The sequence below is a fragment of the Puma concolor genome, chromosome D1 (genome assembly GCF_028749965.1).
Source record: "Puma concolor isolate L17-30 chromosome D1, mPumCon1.1.hap2, whole genome shotgun sequence".
Classification (NCBI taxonomy): Eukaryota; Metazoa; Chordata; class Mammalia; order Carnivora; family Felidae; genus Puma; species Puma concolor.
In genome coordinates, this window is record NC_141676.1 from 109,613,513 (window position 1) to 109,631,637 (window position 18,125).

At 39.5% G+C, this 18,125-nt stretch overlaps 1 protein-coding gene across 1 annotated transcript in view; it reads right to left on the minus strand.

Moving 5' to 3' along the window:
- The window catches only part of DDX10 (DEAD-box helicase 10), a 281,913-nt gene that overhangs the window by 235,345 nt on the left and 28,443 nt on the right, over nucleotides 1-18,125 (minus strand). The window contains exons 8-11 of the mRNA XM_086679182.1: nucleotides 16,287-16,449; nucleotides 14,600-14,684; nucleotides 2,788-2,889; nucleotides 1,527-1,614 (exon numbers count right to left, since the gene is read on the minus strand). Coding sequence (XP_086535308.1) covers nucleotides 1,527-1,614; nucleotides 2,788-2,889; nucleotides 14,600-14,684; nucleotides 16,287-16,449 — 438 coding nt within the window. The remainder of the gene's footprint in view (nucleotides 1-1,526; nucleotides 1,615-2,787; nucleotides 2,890-14,599; nucleotides 14,685-16,286; nucleotides 16,450-18,125) is intronic.

Here is an 18,125-nt window from a genome sequence, read left to right on the forward strand (position 1 = left end):
TTTTTTTAATTTTTTTTTTTTATGTTTATTCATTTTTGAAAGACAGAGAAAGAGTACAAGCAGGGGTGGGGCGGAGAGAGGGGGGGGGGGGACACAGAATCTGAAACAGGCTCCAGGCTCTGAGCTGACAGCACAGAGCCCGACATGGGGCTTGAACTCACGAACCGCGAGATCATGACCTGAGCCGAAGTCGGACGTTCAACCGACTGAGTCACCCAGGCACCCCGATCCTGGACAATTTTTAATTTTCTCCATCTACTATTTACTCCTGTGTAAAGTCACATCAGTATTGCCTCCCTCCTGGGTTGTTGGGAAGATGAAGAAAGAACACGTATCAAACTGCCATGTAACAAAGTCACATCATGACTAAGCACTTGACACAAAGTAAGCATTTAAATTCCAGCTTTCATCACTCATGGTATTTTAAGCAGAGTGAGGCTAACTTGATAAAATATAACAGAAGTTAATTTTTAACCAGAAACGTAAAATCTGCTCTTTAAATAAAACTTCTTTCCCGAGAATATCCAGTTTCAAAACCATAACGTAAAAGCCTTACTATTGACCATTTCTCTGCTCAGGCTCCTTATCCACTTAGGATGCTCTTTCCACATCTCTTATTTCCTTCCTCTCATTTCATCTCTCTGCTGACACAGAATCCAACCTCTGAATCCTGACACTCTTAACTCACTGCTGATATGTTATGGGAGATGCAGAGAGAGAGATAATATGTAGATCTGGTAACCTCCATGTACATAAGAGCGTGGAGAAAAGGATGAGCTTTGTAACAGGGATTCAAATATTTTTCCGTTTAGAGACTAGGAAGCTGTTAGCACAACACAAAATTACTTCCCTTCTTCCTTTTCTAAAGCATCTACTGCTAGGCACTCTAGGAACTGAAAAGTAAGTTTAACTGAAAGTGGTAATTCTTTGTATTTGCTAATCAAGAGGATTAGCAAGTCAAAAAAAAGTAATTTGGGAACATTAAGTCATATTTATAGATTAAAATTTCATTCTTAAAGAGGATTCAGTAAAAGTGCTATGCTTTCTAGAAATTTAAGCTAATATAAGAAATTACAATAAGTGTGCTGAAGAAGCACAAAGCTGACATTTTCCCAGTTTGTTCTAAGAAATACATAATCTTTTTTTTTTAGTTTTTTAAAAATGTTAATTTATTTATTTTGAGAGAAAACGAGAGAGTGTGAGCAAGGGAGGGGCAAAGAGAGAGAGAGAATCCCAAGCAGGCTCCATGCCACCAGCGCAGAACCCAATGTGGGGATCAATCCTAAAAACCGTGAGATCATGACCTGAGCCAAAACCAAGAGTTGGACGTTTAATCGACTGAGCCACCCGGACGCTTCGAGGTACAGAGTCTTTTTAAAAGTTAAAGAATGTTCTGGTTATCTGTGAACTGCACCACTTGACTACGTGAAGCATAACCATGAAACGTAAAGTAGTAGAAAATGATGAATTCTAACTTTATTATATGCTCCATTCCAACTAAGGTATCCAATTTACCAACGACTTACCCTTTGAGCTCTTTCTTTTAAATCTTGATCTTGTGCTAAAAATGATTCCAATTTTTTCTGGACGTCTATAAGTTTTTCTGGATTAATTCTTTGTAACAAAAAAATACAGGTTAAACTTAAGACATCTCAATTTTAGAAACTGAAAACAGTATATAGCATTTTCCTATCTTCCACAGTATTTTTAAACCTATAACATTATTTCTCATCTAGGAGCCAGATTAGACTGAAATTACACCAGACGTAAACGTGACTCTCAGGTATTCTGCATAATGCAGGGGGGAAAAAAGATCAAGATCAGAAATCATCTCTAAATGCCCCAGGCTAAGTGAAAGATACTAAGGTTAACATTCAATTATCACTGGTTGCTTCTTAGGTCCATAATGTTAGAAAATACTCTAACAGGAGATCTGTCCATGCAATAGAATAAATGAAAGTTAATGTCACTGTTGTAAGTACTTCCATTTTCAGCCAAATATCATACAGCCAATTTCAAAAAATAAGCAAGGAGCAAAAAGATATAAATAATGGTCTCCTTATCTGGAAATCAGGCACAATGTAACAGAATTGCTACTTAACTCCACCAAGGGAAGCTACAGGAAAGAATGAAATTCTTACAAGGGTCTATGTTTCACAAAATAAATCCCACTTTTTTCCCTGATTATAAACCGAACCACTCTGCTCCTGCAAAGCTGGGGTAGTAGTAGATGGAGGTGGACGAGGTGGTTTTTACTTTAATTATAAAATCATATATAAAATTAAAGACACAAAAGGTAGAAAACTTTCACTTAGCCTCAACAATTTCAACTCAGTCTTGTTCCATCGAACCCTTACCCAACCCACCTGCCCCACTTCCCATCTAAACACCCTCCAAATCTTCCCTCCAAGTAAAGCCAGGATGTTTCAAGGACCCCAGTGCAGATGAAACTCCGATCCTGATCAAATCTGCTGACAATCTGAGTATCTTCAATGGACAGCAGAGTCCTCTGAAAAGGACATACAACCCTACAAATTTTATCCAATATGTATAATCTTTTCAACAATCAATGCCTGCTGAAGCTAACAAGTTCTCCATTTCATCTTATTTTCTGCATTAACAGTCTTCCAGGAAACGTGTTTAGAAGAACACTAGCAAACAAAAAAAGTCACAAAGCAGACAGTGGAAGACGAGAGGGAGGAGGGAATGAAGTGTACATAACTCAGCATGATGATTCTGCACCTCCATTCTCCCAACGGTAACTTCAACACACCCAGCAGTTCTTACCTGATTTCCTTCACAGGCACTTTCTTCTGGAGAAGCTGCTGCACCATCCCTTTTTCTTCGGAGGGAAGTAAAATTAATAAAGCTTCACCATCCTCTTTGTACCTAAACAAACAAACAATCTCTTCCACATCAGTGCAATCTGCATTTTACATTTCAACAGTCTGACAAATAGGTAACAAAGAAGCAAGTTCACCTAATTAGTAAATATTAGGAATGCCATTTTGTTCACTTCTGTGACGACAGACAACGAGGGCTCTGAGCATCTTTTTCAACATTCCACTACTAGTTACAATTCCAAGTGACTTTTAGGCTATACCAAGGTAGGAGAGCCAGATCCTAAGAAACAAATCAATTAAAAGGAATTTCTTAAACAGATCTCTGTATGGGGCGCCTGGGTGGCGCAGTCGGTTAAGCATCCGACTTCAGCCAGGTCACGATCTCGTGGTCCGTGAGTTCGAGCCCCGCGTCGGGCTCTGGGCAGATGGCTCAGAGCCTGGAGCCTGTTTCCGATTCTGTGTCTCCCTCTCTCTCTGCCCCTCCCCCGTTCATGCTCCGTCTCTCTCTGTCCCAAAAATAAATAAAAACGTTGAAAAAAAATTAAAAAAAAAAAAAATAGATCTCTGTACCAATTTCTCATTTAAGCCATGAGAGTATTAGGTTACAGTTAGTCATGTAAGAACATGGCACCCACTGTATTAAGGAATCAAATCATCTTTCTGGGGATTTTATACCTTGGGAATAGCACTGTTTTCAGAAAACAGTGCTATAGTTTTAAGAAATGGATCTCTGCTCAAGTGAAAAGCTATCCTCCAATCCATTCTCTTCCCTCACCTAGTAAAATTCTTATTTCATGCTGTACCACCAGAAATTTCGACGTAACTGGGCCACAATGCACCCACAGCTACTAAACCTCTTGTGCTACTTGCATACAGACTCCCCTATAACTCAGGGTCAGCCATTACGTGCAGGCAGTAAGACAAAACAGAACTGGATATTCGTAGAATGTTTTTTAAAGACACAAAATGAAAAATATTCTCATCAAAGCACTCTATTCAAGGTTCATGCTATAAAATGTGAGGAGCAACTTTTTATAGTTAAAACCAAATAAATTATTTAGTGAGAAACTTTGTGCTAGGCCTAAACTGTGAAGAACACAAAGAAACAGAAGAGTATTTCTGTCTTCAGTGGTCAAACAATCTAGCTGACTAGAAAACACAAACACACACAAAATCAAGACAACATCCCCAACATGGTAACATTACTAAATGTCAAAGGACGACCAGGGGCAATAAATGGCAAAAACTCAGAAGAGGAAAAAGACAACTCAGAGTGGGTCAGGGCCAGGTAGAATTTGAGGAGGACCTTGAAGGTGAACAGAAAGGGAAAGGATAGGGTCTTCCAAAGCGGGAGAATGGCATGAACTAAGGAGTGGAAACCAGAAAACATAGGGCAAACTTAGCTAACTTAAGATAGGAGAAACCCAACCGAACCAGGTAACCAAGTGGACAGCAGGGAGGATTGCCAGATGGGTACATCAGAGTCTGGTTCTGGAGAACTCTGGATGGCTGTGTATAGAGAGACAGAATACCACTGTACACAATTTTATCAATGAACGCTGGAGGGAAAAATTGTGTTGACTTATTCTATGTACGATAAAGATGGAAGGGCAATTTCACATCATGCTGATTTTAAAACTCTACTCCAACAAGCAAGGTGAAATTCCAGGGTAATATCTTTATAGAAATATCTACATATATGTATACACCTTTATGAGTACACACACAGAAAAGTAGGAAATAAAACATATCCAAAGTGCTAAAATTTATCTTTAACTCATATATTAAAAAAAAAAATTTAAGGGGCCACTAAATGCCAGGCACTAAAACTGACATAGTTGTGGCTGTTACAGAGCTTACAGACTATTAGGGACAGATACCAAAACATCAAATAACAATAAAGTGGTAGGAGTGTTAGTAAGTGTACAGGAAGCTATAAAACCGTAACAGAGAACTCCACTGAATGCTGTCTCGGAGTCAAGAAAACTGCCCTGGGCAAATGGCGTCTAAGAGCAGAGATCTAAAAAATTAGCAATTAGTCAAACATTAGGGGAGAATCCAGTTTTCCAGGGAGAAAAGGCAGCATCTGACGAGAGTCCAGTGGATAGTTTTGTCTTCTTCAGGCTGATTAGCTTTTTCTAGGGTTTCTAATGCATGGGTATTTAACAGGAGATAGAGTAAAGCTTTTACTGTTTCATAAATGAGAAACTAGTACCAAATACCTTCCTCACTGTATTTCAACACCTACTACGATTCAAAATGTTTCAACATCATTTACTATGAAGAAACATGAAAAAGCATTCCCCTAAGCAGTACTGGATTAAACCATCTGTGAAGGCAGGAATCACTATTATATGAAGTAGTGAGGCAAAACCCAGAGCAAACAAGGTATCTGAGAGACATCTCAATTTCTGAAGCTCCAAGATCTCACCAACAACAGGTTAAAGGCAAAGGGGACAGATATTGGTTAATAATGACTACCGTGCTGTGCACTATATCAAAATGCCCTCAAGGTAGCCAAACTCTTGAGATGAGGTCAATTATCTTCAGAAGTAAGAAAGCTTATCTCATGTGGCCCAGAGAGGAACAATTAGGAAGAAGGGAGATGGGTATGCGTGGCTTAAAGGGTAATCGATCTCTTTAACATTCTATATCCAAATTCAGAGATGGACAGAGAAAATACACATGCCACCAGGCCTACATAATGTGCGCCAGAACAGGGGCAAAGGGGTTAACAGAAGTCTCTAAGGTATCAAAACAGCATTCCCTGAAGCCCTTGGATCTTCAGATGGACGAATAAACAAGAATAATAAGCCTAATCATTATACTTAATCATTATACCATTCAGGTACCCAAGAATAATCTGGAAGAATAGATCAGGATTCAAGTCACACATGGGCCATATCCAAACCTTTTACAACTATAGCCAACAGACACAAAGATCTGCACAAGGTTAAGACAGAGTACAACACTGGAATTTAGAAGAACAAAATTCCCAAAGGAAAATGGAAAAACATGTCCAAAGTCGAACCCCATAAGGCAAGCATCTACAGAAAAGATCATAACTGGCCACTTTACCTATTGAACATCACACACATCTTTTCCCTAAAACAACATACAGAAAGCACAAATTATCTCCTACACACCAACACCCAAGAATTTCCAGTAAGCTTTCATTTTAAAAATATCAGAAGATCCAAAGTGGGCTCTGCACATTTGAAAAGAAGGCAGAAGCACATTTTTTTTCTTTCAAATGCTTACACGGATAGTCTATTTACCCATGAGCTAGCTTTTTATATTTCAAAAGCAATATCCAAGGACTGAGGCTTAGTATGTATATAAAGAGAAATAAACGTTCTTCACAAGATCTACATTTTGGAATTCCATAATACACAGTTTATTATAAGAAACATTGTAGGCACCAAATAAAAGCCCTGCAACTGAAACACAACAACAAAAATCTCATTTTCACCATCTGTAGTAGTACGTTACATTTACGTAGCCCTTTAGAATTTAGGAAGAACTTCATTTTACATTAATTTGCCAATCTCTTTTACACAAGCAATTGGTAGAGAAGGCAAATATCTGGGAAGACCAAGAAATTATCCAAAAACACCCACAAAAAAACAGAAATACGAAACAAAAACAAAAATCTCCAGCTAATCATTGCATATCAGAGGCTTTAAACTTGCAGTTCATTACCTCTATCAGCTATACAGACCCTTAAAAGGTTGATCACAATTGTCTGCCTTCACATGCTACATACAGCTCACTGGCATTTCTAGCTCAACGTGAGAGACCCAGACCACTGACTTCTGGGTCCCACTGGTAATTTTAACCTCAAAACAAACTGACCAAAGGAAGGAGGAAAAGCCCTGCTGTTCTGGCACTAATTTGCGTTCCACCCTGTAACCACTAGTCCTCAGCTATTCCAATGCCTTCTCCCCAACACGTAAACTCCATTCTAGCTAACACTTTGTCCCTTAAATTTTGCCCATTCAGCAAGATCTGCCAGGGCTCACAACTGCCTGGCCATTCTCAGTTCTCCCGGTCTGGTTCTCCAAGTTACAGAGCAGGGTGTAAGAGATTCTATTTAGAATAATTCCCTTTTTGTAATTTTAAAAATATATATACAACATACATGAAAATTTCTCTAGGTGGTATGATGTAGCTGGTAGGTTCTGCCAATGTCTAGAATCTACATAGTGAGGGGCACCTGGGTGGCTCAGTCAGTTAAGCGTCCAACTTTGGCTCAGGTCAGAGCCCTACATCAGGCTTTATGCTGACAGCTCAGAGCCTCGAGCCTGCTTCAGATTCTGTGTCTCCCTCTCTCTCTGCCCCTCCCACTCTCTTCCTCTCTCTCTCAAAATAAAACATTAAAAAAGATAGAATCTATATGGTGAATAAGCACTATTTTTATAACAAAAGTCCTTATGAAGTAAAAAATGAAAACATATGTGCTTTCAAAATCTACATCTTTGTGTCATTCTTACTTCATTTAACACATCTTAGTACTATTAATATTAGGGTACTTCCTTACCTCAATTAGTAAATTTGAGGACATATATGAATGCATGTTCCATACCTACCATACATTTGTACCTAAAAGCTGCTCACCAAATATCTGATGAGTAAACAGATGCAAAAAACCACCAGAAGTTGTGTAAGCAGATAGAACACTGGATTTGGAGTCTAAAGAACTGAATTCAAGCCCTAGCTGTACTATTCATTAGTTTTATAACCCTGGACAATGAGTCATTTTATCACCATATATTACATTCTTATTTATAAATTATATACTTTTTAAAAAAATTTTATTATATGTTTATTTTTGAGAGAGAGAGAGAAAGACAGTGTGCACGGCATGGAGGGGGCAGACAGAAGATCCAAAGTGGGCTCTGCACTGACAGCGGAGAGCCTAATGCGGGGCTCAAACTCACGAACCGCAAGATCATGACCTGAGCCAGAGTCGGACACTTAACCACCTGAGCCACTTAGATGATGAATGAGATGATTCAGGTTCCTTCAGAACCTAAAGTTCTATACCTGTGATTCTTAACATACTAGCCTTTGTTCACAATAGAAGTATCGTCAAGAGATAGAGAAAGAGAGACAACTGTTGGCCACACTCTGCTATTCCACAGCCCTTCTTTTCCCTCCTCCCTGCATCTCCTTCTGTCCTCCTACACCTTAGCCTCACCAGTGGCAACCAGCCCCAAGAGCACCTGTCACTGAGGTTCAACAGGGCATCAGCCAAGCAGATGCATACAGACAGGCCACAGGAATCACACTTAAACGTTCTGCTCCTCCTGCACAGTGTGGTACAGAGGAGAGCTTATTCCAGGAAAAGAGGTATCTCTGACTCACAGAATCCTATCTAAAGACTCTACACTAGATTTAAAAGAGAAAAGGACAGACCGGGAAATATTCTGGGTAAAACAAAGTCATCTGCAGCATAAGATTTTGGAAATACAAACAGGTACACCATAATAGGCTCAACAGTTTGACAAAGTTCATAAAAATTAAAAAAAAAAATAAAAAACCAAGTTGGCTAATATGTGTTGCACGGAAAGCTTCTAGCAAACTGAGTAAGAACAAGGATTTAGGGAGTTCACACAGAAAAGGCAGAAATCATTAGACTCTATCAACTCTGTCCCCAGAACTTAAAAACAAGACTAAGTTTTAATACATTAAAAACAAGAAGAAAACACATAAAAGTGGTACCTAAAAACTATACTACCTGAAATCACTTTCTGGAAACTACTGAAAGAGATGATTAATGCCAGGAGAAGAAACTGAGGCTTAAAGAGATTAAGAACTGATCAAAAGGTACAAAGCCAGCAGGTGACAGAGCTAGATCCAAACCTAAATTTCTTGACTTTCCAGGATAGTGTTGATCAACTATGGGATATCTGCCTCTAATAATCCAAATAAAGAAGGAAAGTGCATATATTTTTAGTTGGCCTTCGTCATCACAAATGACAGCAAGTTTAAAGAAGGATACCTACCCTCCTTCTCCAAGCACCTGGCTTTCTCGCCTTATGGAAACCCTGCCTGGGAGCAGCAGCCACTAGTTGTTTTCACTCACTGAAAACATCTGCTTTGGGGCACACTGGCAAGAACAGGAGCTGCGGGGTCAGAGAGACCTGAGGACACACCCCAGCCCTGGTATTTCCCAAGGGATCTTAGACACATTTTACCTCGCAAGCCTGAGAAGTCGTCTCCTGACAAACAGGCCTCTCCCACCAGGCTGGTATAAAGACTGACTGAGCTCTTCCATCTGTTCACTCAACAGAGACCTGAGAGTTACCAAGTAAACGGTTAGGTCACAACCCGCTCGCTCCCTGTGGGAATGACAGGGAAGGACACAGAGACTCCTCCGGCTGAAAAAAAGTGACACGGTCAAATCTCCTCACAAACAGACTAACGACAGGCCTCCGGGGAAACAAACACGCCGCGTGCCAGCATGGGAGCCCTCATGCAGGAGATGCTAAATAACAGATGTACCAGGTTTGTCTGAAGTCTGTGGATTCAAGCGGCAGGTCTCTGCAGTCAGCCATGTGAGCGAGCCTAGCGGTGGCCCAACGGTGAAAGTGATAAACGGCACGCGTGGCTTAGTGACTGCGAGGTCAGTCTTGGCCAGAGCCTACCCTGAGGTGACGAGAACGGCCCTGTGGAGCTACAGCGGGGTTCCCAGACCTCTTCCTGCCTCGCACATTCCTTGCCATTACCGTCCTTTATCTTTCAAACTGTCAGGAGAGCTTGCTTTCAGGTGTGGTAGGCAGCTCCTAAAATGGCTCCCAAAAATCGGGACCTTCTGGCATCCACAGCCTTGTGGTCCTCCCCACACAGAGTAAGGCTGATCTGTACGACCACTAGGATGCTACGGTAAGATGGAGTTTGGGTTCCAAGTTCTAAGTCACAAAAGACACCGCTGCCGCCACCTTACTCCCTCTTACTCTCTCTCGTGCTCTCTCTGAGGAAGCCAACCAACTGCTCTGTTATGAAAAGTCTCAAGAAAAGAAAAAAGGTGTGGAAGGAACTGAGAGGCACCTCTGACCAACAAGCAGACGAACGGGCTTGGAAGGGGATCCAGCCCCAGCGGAGCCTTCAAGGACCGCGTGACACCATGACCGCAGACCTGGGCTCCAGACCTGCAAGGATGCGGATGAGAAGCCAGAGAACCCGAACGAGCCCCCCCTGCATTTCCGATCCACGGAAACCAGGAGAGAACATCTAGTTCTCGCTTTTAGACACTGAGTTGTGGGATAATCTGTTATACTGCAAGAGATAATTAATTTTAGGGAAGCTCTGATTCATGAGTCTGATTTGAGAAAGTCACTGTGTTATCTCAGCTGTCTACTCTGTGCCAAGGCCTGTTCTAAGCACTCAGGGTTTATCAATTAAGAAGACATATTTCCCTAGTTTTTATGGAGCCTACATTCTAGTGAAGAGAAAAAGATTCACTGTCATAAGGAAATGCTCTACTATCCATGAAGGTATTAAGTGCTATGGGGAAAAAAGAAAATACAGACTGAGGTTAGGAAGAGTAGTTGGGGCAGGTTAAGAAAGACAGTCATGCAGATACTTGAGGAAAAACCATTCCAGCAAAAGAAACAGTAACGTAAAGGCCTTGGGGGTAGGGGGCTGGGGGAGGTGGAGGGAACATGGTCGGCATAAAGGAGAAACAGTCTGACCAGTGTGGAATATAGGGACAAGCAGGGAATAGAAAGTAAGGTTGGAGGGGACTGAATAATATCAGGTCATTGGCTTTTATTCTGAGTGAACAGGAAGCCCTGAGAGGACTGACATCATCTGACTTGTGTTTAAAAGGATCACTCTGCCTGCCGTGCTGAGAAGCGACAGCAGGAGGGCAAGGGGGAAGGGCCTGGAACTAGCCCACAACTGAGAAGGCTCAGTCCTCTTACCTACCTCTGTAACTATTTTGGCCCTACACTACCCCAGCTCATTGCTTCTTGATACAAAATAAAAAATTGGTTTTTCCCTTTAAAAAAAAAAACAAAACTTTAAATTCTAAATAGTAGCAGACCAAGGCAGATGGTCATGTAAAGAAACAAAGCAGCACCAGTACATCCAGAAGAAACAGACTAAATTTAGGATCTTACCAAGTCTTAGCTTTAAAGAAGCACAAATTTTCACTAGCAAAAGATTCCTCTTATCTCATTCCTAAGATATTCAGAGTAAGCTTCAGTAAATTAATGCTCATGGAAATTGTCTTTTCACTCTTATTATTTCAACTTACAAAACAATTAAGGATACTTTTTAAAAAATCTATTATCTCTTCCATAAAGTACCAGTATTTTCCACAAACCATAAACTCTTCAAAGTTATCACAGCAAAAATTTTAACTACTTTGCATCCTCTTTGCTGCTGTTGATCTACAGGGCAGCCATGAGTGTGCAATGCAAAGAACTGGCCTCTGCTGCCCCCTAGTGGAATCTCACACTGCTGTCTAAATCACTCACAAAGTCTGAGTGCCACAAAATGCAGCCAGGCAAGACTCAGCTGGAATATAATTATATATTATATTTTATTATATATTTTATATTATAGACATACACACACTCTCTCTGATATATAACTCACCTTTTGTTTTAAAGTAAGCTCTAGTCACAGTGAGGGGTTTGAACTCACAATCTAGAGATCAAGAGTCTCATGCTCTACTGAGCTTCCAGGCACCTGGACTCTCACTTTTTATATTTAAACTCCCAAATGTTTACATATGAACAGTTACATATAACTCACATCTTCCATCCACAGACTCCTACTCCCCAAATAAAAACATTCAAAAAAAAAACAAAAAAAGAGGAGTATCCTATGTATACCTACTTACTCTCCATTCCCCAATTTTTTATTTTCAAATGGGCATTTTCCTAAGAAAATGGAAGAGCCTGGTTTTTTGAGTACCCAAAACTGCAAGCCCTAAAAACAATCATTTTTAAGTAATGCACCACAGATTACAGCTTGATAAAATTATATTCCTATTCCTTGCCTTCCCTGTCTCTAAAGGAGATCATTTTGTTAAAAGAGATGTGGACGGTTAAAGAAAATAAGACAAAAATTTTCCCAATACTAAGGATCATGAGAATTTTAAGTGAATAATACATTAAAACAAAGTACTTCAAGACAAATGCCTACATCAGTATTTTCACTTAGCTAAAACACTTCGAAAGGAAAAAAAAGATTCCCCAAACCTTAGCTATTCTGCCACAAAGCACTGAATTCATTTTTCCATATTCATATATTATAGCTCACTTCCACAAGTAACCACTATCTGGCAACCCAGTTTTAATTACAGCATAAACACAGGATTTTAATTAGTTTCAAATTCTAATTTAGCCTTTATTCAATTCAATTATTCAGTCTCGTGGCCCAAGAAACTTTCTAATTATCTGTAAGCCCATTAATGGCAACTTTTAAACTGCAATTTCATTATTTTTTTATTAAACTGCCCAAGAAAAAATAAGTATTGCGTATCCTAAACATTTCCACTGACTACTCATCTAAAAGAGTCAATTCAAAACATTTTTAATTGGTTATGAGGGATCAAACAGACTTGTATTTTAAAAATTAATGACATTAGAAATTGCATTACAACAGTTTTTCAAATTAGTATTTTCTTTTCAAATACAATCATGATGTTGTTGTAGCTCCTTTTCATCTCCAGTCATTAGGACCAATTTAATGTTCACCCTGGCATGTTCAGCTACAGAAGATTTTTAACAACCTCTCTGGGAACGAAAAACCCTGAAATATTCCTCTTCGGTGAACTGTTTTCTGATGCAATGAGATGTCCAATCATCTTCATTAAGGAAGAATAATTTTAAAATGCTATTTATAAGTGTTCCATAAAGAAATCCATTTCCCCTGTCTATGTCAACACCAAATGGCACAACTAACACTAACACGCCTGTGTGCGAGGCTACATCCCACTTTCTCTAAAATGGAAAATGTGTGCATGGGGACAAGTACAAACTCATACATGCCTCACGTTTACTGAGAAGAGTTAAACAGCAGAGGAATTCTCATTCCGCCAACCACTACTACTTACGACTTCTGAACATCTCACTATGAAAGATAACCCAAACATGTACCCGACACAAAGATCACTGACACCACCACCCGTCTTCCTATAAAATGGAAAACAAGCCTGCTCATCTACCCAGGTCCTTTTTCCTTAACCCCATGAGAAACCAAAATGTAACCACTTTACAGGCAAGTTTGTCTAAAAGCACCACAGCACCATATATAGAACCCAGTTCTAACTCCACTGTTTATTCAAATTATATTGTCAACTACAATAAAAAGACTTACTTTTTACTCTGTAGTACAGAAATTCCATTTTAAAAATTTTTATTTTTAATGTTTGTTTATTTTTGAGAGAGAGAGAGACAGAGAGAGAAACAGAGCACAAGCAGGGGAGGGGCAGAGAGAGAGGGAGACACAGAATCAGAAGTAGCCTCCAGGCTGAGCTGTCAGCACAGAGCCCGACGTGGGGCTCAAACCCACGAGCTGTGAGATCACGACCTGAGCTAAAGTTGGACGCTTAACCAACTGAGCCACCCAGGCACCCCCATAAATTCCATTTTTAAATAGCTTTATCTTTCACTATTGTAATATTCACTCCCTCCATGCTGGTCAAAAGAAATGTGTTTGAGTGCATTTTTATTATAGCCCATGTTTAATGGCTATATATCTTTATTTAAAGATAAATGTGAATCAATCAAAAATGTTTAAGCAATCAAACATGTTACAAAAATTACTTCTCAGAAGGACAAGCAGCACCTCCAGAAGGACATGAAAAACCTTCACTTCAGCTAAAACATACAACAAAATCTACCAGATACAGCCAAAAAGAAAAAAAAAACTTCTTTAAAGCTGCCCAAAACTGTGGATTCAAAGAAATTTCAGTGCATGCCAAAGAGATTTACTAGATAAATGAGGGAGAGAGGCCACTTGGGGCTGTTTGCTGAAAGGGACACAGGGCAAGCAAAAGAGGAGGAAAATCACTGCTTAGAAGATGGTCTAAATCTTGGGTCTAAAGATCCTTCCATGGGGCGCCTGGGGTGGCTCAGTCAGTTTAAATGTCTGACCTCGGCTCAGGTCATGATCACAGTTCTTGAGTTCAAGCCCTGCGCTGGGCTCTGTGCTGACAGCTAGGAGCCTGGAGTCTGCTTTGGATTCTGTGTCTCCCTCTCTCTCTCTGCCCCTCCCCCACTCACGCTGTGTCTCTGTCTCTCTCTCTCTCTCAAAAATAAATAAACATTAAAAAAAATTTTTTTAATAAAAAGCAGAACTGCTGCCCAGATAGACCAAGAGTTGGTGTCTCTTCCAAGAGTTGGTACTTCCATCATCAAGTACCAATGTCTCACCAATAACCACATTATAAATATTCATCCAGTTGTGATAAGGTAATAAATGGTACAAGGTAAATCCAAAGACACAGTCTGTCTGTGGCCAATCATAATCACTTATAACCCTGCTGTGATTATTTGGACTGTTTCCATTTCCTAACCATTACACAGGTCAGTAAGATGAACATCTTTATGTAACTTTACCCATCTCTCTTTTCTTAAGATCAGTTTTTAAATGTGGAACATGAGGCAAAAGGAAGAACTCTAAGGTTTTGGTAATTATTAACACATGCTATCCAGAAAGATGCTTAACATTTAAAATTCTACCACGAGCAAACATCTCCCAACTGCAACAGCAAAGAAAAGAGCCAGCACACCTACCTGGCAGTTCTACCTGCTCGGTGAATGTATGTGTTGGCATCCTCTGGACAATCAAACTGAAGAACCCAATTCACAGCTGGGAAATCTGAACAGAAGGAGCATCAAGTTAGGAAACTAGTTTCAAGGTCTACCATGCCATACTATTTTTATTTTACATTATCATTTACTAGGACTTTCCATCACATCAAACTGATAGATATCAACTGTGAACTTTATTAAAAATAAAATTAACTACAGGAACCAAGAGATAATAAACAATTCTCCATTGACAGAGTGAACTAAAATCAATGACAGTGTTTGAATACAAAGATTCTTTTCTATCTGAAACAGAAGAGATTGCTTCGTGTCAGAAAAATAGTAAAATTTTAATAACCTAAAAGAACCCACTTTTCATGGGCTCCTAGTGAACTACAAAACTGGTTTCCCAATTTAAAGGAAGGAAACTTTACTTTTCTTGCTATTCCCATCTCCATTCAAATTAATGATTCTAAGTCCCTTTTCTCACTTCTGACTACAGAAGTTTTCACTCATTTCCAGATATCCTGTTCTCAATTACTTGAAAGAACTACCTTTAGTCATTAGGGGATTTTGCTGTGAGAATTTTAGATCAATTTCCATAATAGAGAAAAGGGCTGATAAGTCAAGGAAGAGGAAGAAAGATCTGGAAAAAAGAGTGTCAGGATGACAAATATGCATGAGGTTTATGGAGCAACCAGCGTGGGTAAGAGCTGGAAATGGAACTTGCAAGAGAGGGAAGAGAGAAATGGACCGGGTTTGAACTGGTAGCAAAGAAGGTATGGGACATCTGCTAGAACATTTGAGAAAACTCATACAGACAATCACAACAGACAATCACACAGCCCAGACAAGGTAAATACAAAATGATGATTTTACCAAAAGTCATGGTATAACAACAATACAAGCCAGAGAGCTTGAAAAACATGTATACTTGGCTACTGCCTCCAGTCACATGTGAGTGAACATATATAATGTCTGAGATACACTTTCAAAAACTCCAAGAAAATCAAGGAGACAGGAAGAAAAAGGGGATCATGGAAAAGATGGTTGTCAAAGCGGGGTAATATACCTGAGGGTACCTTAGATGTATTCTTCATGTATGTTTAAAATCTACCACAGTAATTAACATAAAACAAAGCCACTGAACAATTTAAGTTACCACCTACTTACTCTCTTGTCATGTGTTCTGATCTCTACTTCCTGTAATTACTTCCATACCCCATCCCACCACCACAAAGCCACCAGCTGTAAAACGGTATCCCAGTGGCTTTCTGAAACTTTAAACACATTAAGTATGCTTTTAAAATAAAAACATTTGGTGAAAAAATGGGATTTCAAATTTTCTTGTTAAGTAAGTTGTAATATTTTATCAAGTTTCCAATTTTCAAAGAAACATAGAAAGGTGTCTTTACACCTTTAATCCACCTTTGATTCTGTGGGCTGCTCAGGATTCTAGGATTATTACCATAAGCAATAAACACAGAAGGTGAAAATACAACCAAAATTTTCACTGATGTATCCTTAATCATATTGGCTACCAATTTACTTATTTTTCTAAGAAAAAAAGGCCCAATCATTTGAGTGTAACTATACGAATCCCCAAATCCATCCATTTATAAGCAAAATTCCATATGCCATGACCACAAAATCTTTTCTTCTAAGTTCTCACCCAGCCCCCTGGCTGCAATGTCAGTAGCAAAGAGGACTGCAGCCTTCTTGCGGACGAATTCATTGTAGACCTCCATCCTTCTCATCTGCTGCTGCCGGCCGTGCAGCGCAAGGATAGAGATCCCAGGACGTAGCCGACAGAACACCCGGTACAGGTACTGGACCTAGGCAGTAACAGAAAAAGGAGTTTGGTACTTCCAGATAACAGCAGCAGTCAAGCAAACTCGGGAGATTAACAGCAAACATGCTTTAAGGAGCACAAGTTTCACCAAACAAAAAATGTAGGGCAGAGAAAGGGAAACACAGTCTGGAGTTGTGGTCTTCGAGCACTTTTTGCTCACGTTATTTCCTGTAAGAATTTTTTTTTAATATGCTGCCCTTAGGGGCGCCTGGGTGGCTCAGTCGGTTAAGCATTCAACCCTTGACTTTGGCTCAGCTCATGATCTCACACTTTGTGAGTTCGAGCCCGGCATGTCACATCGGGCTCTGGACACTGACATCGCAGAGCCTGCTTTGGATTCTGTCTCCCTCTCTCTCTGCCCCTCTCCTGCTCACTATGTCTCTTTCAAAATAAATGAAAATTTTTAAAACTTTGTAAAAAATGCTCCCCTTACATTTCAACTTGACAGCTGACATTTTTTCAAGTGTAATGAGTTGCAAAAAATGTAATTTCTGATATATCGTAAATATGGAGAATTTAAAACAAACTTCTTACACACATATCCAGTAGATTCTAAGTAGCAGAGCGATCTGATACCTACGATCATTTTTAAAATATGTAAAGATTACGAAGGCCATGCCTGTGTGAAAGAGAGCCCCTCAACTTTGCTGTGACCCTCAAACTGCTATAAAAAAATCAAGTCTTTAAATTTTTTTTTATTTTTTTTTTAAACGTTTATTTATTTTTGGGACAGAGAGAGACAGAGCATGAACTGGGGAGGGGCAGAGAGAGAGGGAGACACAGAATCGGAAACAGGCTCCAGGCTCTGAGCCATCAGCCCAGAGCCCGACGCGGGGCTCCAACTCACGGACCGTGAGATCATGACCTGAGCTGAAGTCGGATGCCCAACCGACTGAGCCACCCAGGCGCCCCAAAAATCAAGTCTAAAAAAAAGTGAACACAAAATAAAATCCTCAAGAGAAAGAAATTTTGCATTTCTTCTCCTCCTTGAACTTTCATGGCAATTTCCTGACCCCACGGAATTTTATCTTAATAGTTTTATGCTTCAAAGTCTTTTGATTATCTTATCAATATTTATGACTTTCTACTATAAAACACTGAATATCAGTTTTAATTTCTAATCTCCTGTGGCCATAAAGCTATTAAAAATTCTCAGACTAAGCTATTACTACATTAGTATATAACTGACCAGAACAAGAAATGTTAGAATTTGAAAAAAAACAAAACAAGAAATACTGATAGACACAATAATTTTGTTATACAACACTGGAAGTTATTATAGCTCTTCATAAATGGAAGTAAATGGAGCTGATTATTGGCTCTATTCCTCTTTGGTTTACATATTAATAAGTGAATACTACTTGAATGGTAGACTGAGGCAGAGTAAAGCATCATTTTATTCCTATTTTCTCTTTCTAATGTGCACATTAAGAAAATCCCTTCATGAAATTACAGAAAATTGGACTCGAAGGAACGCTTGTGCACTGCTGGTGGGTATGCAGACTGGTGCAATCGCTGTGGAGAACAGGATGGAGGTTCCTCAAAAAATTAAAAATAGAACTACCATATGATCCAGTAATTCTACTTCTGGGTATTTATCTGAAGAAAACAAAAACACTAACTCCAAAAGATATACGCACCCCTATGTTTACTGCAGCA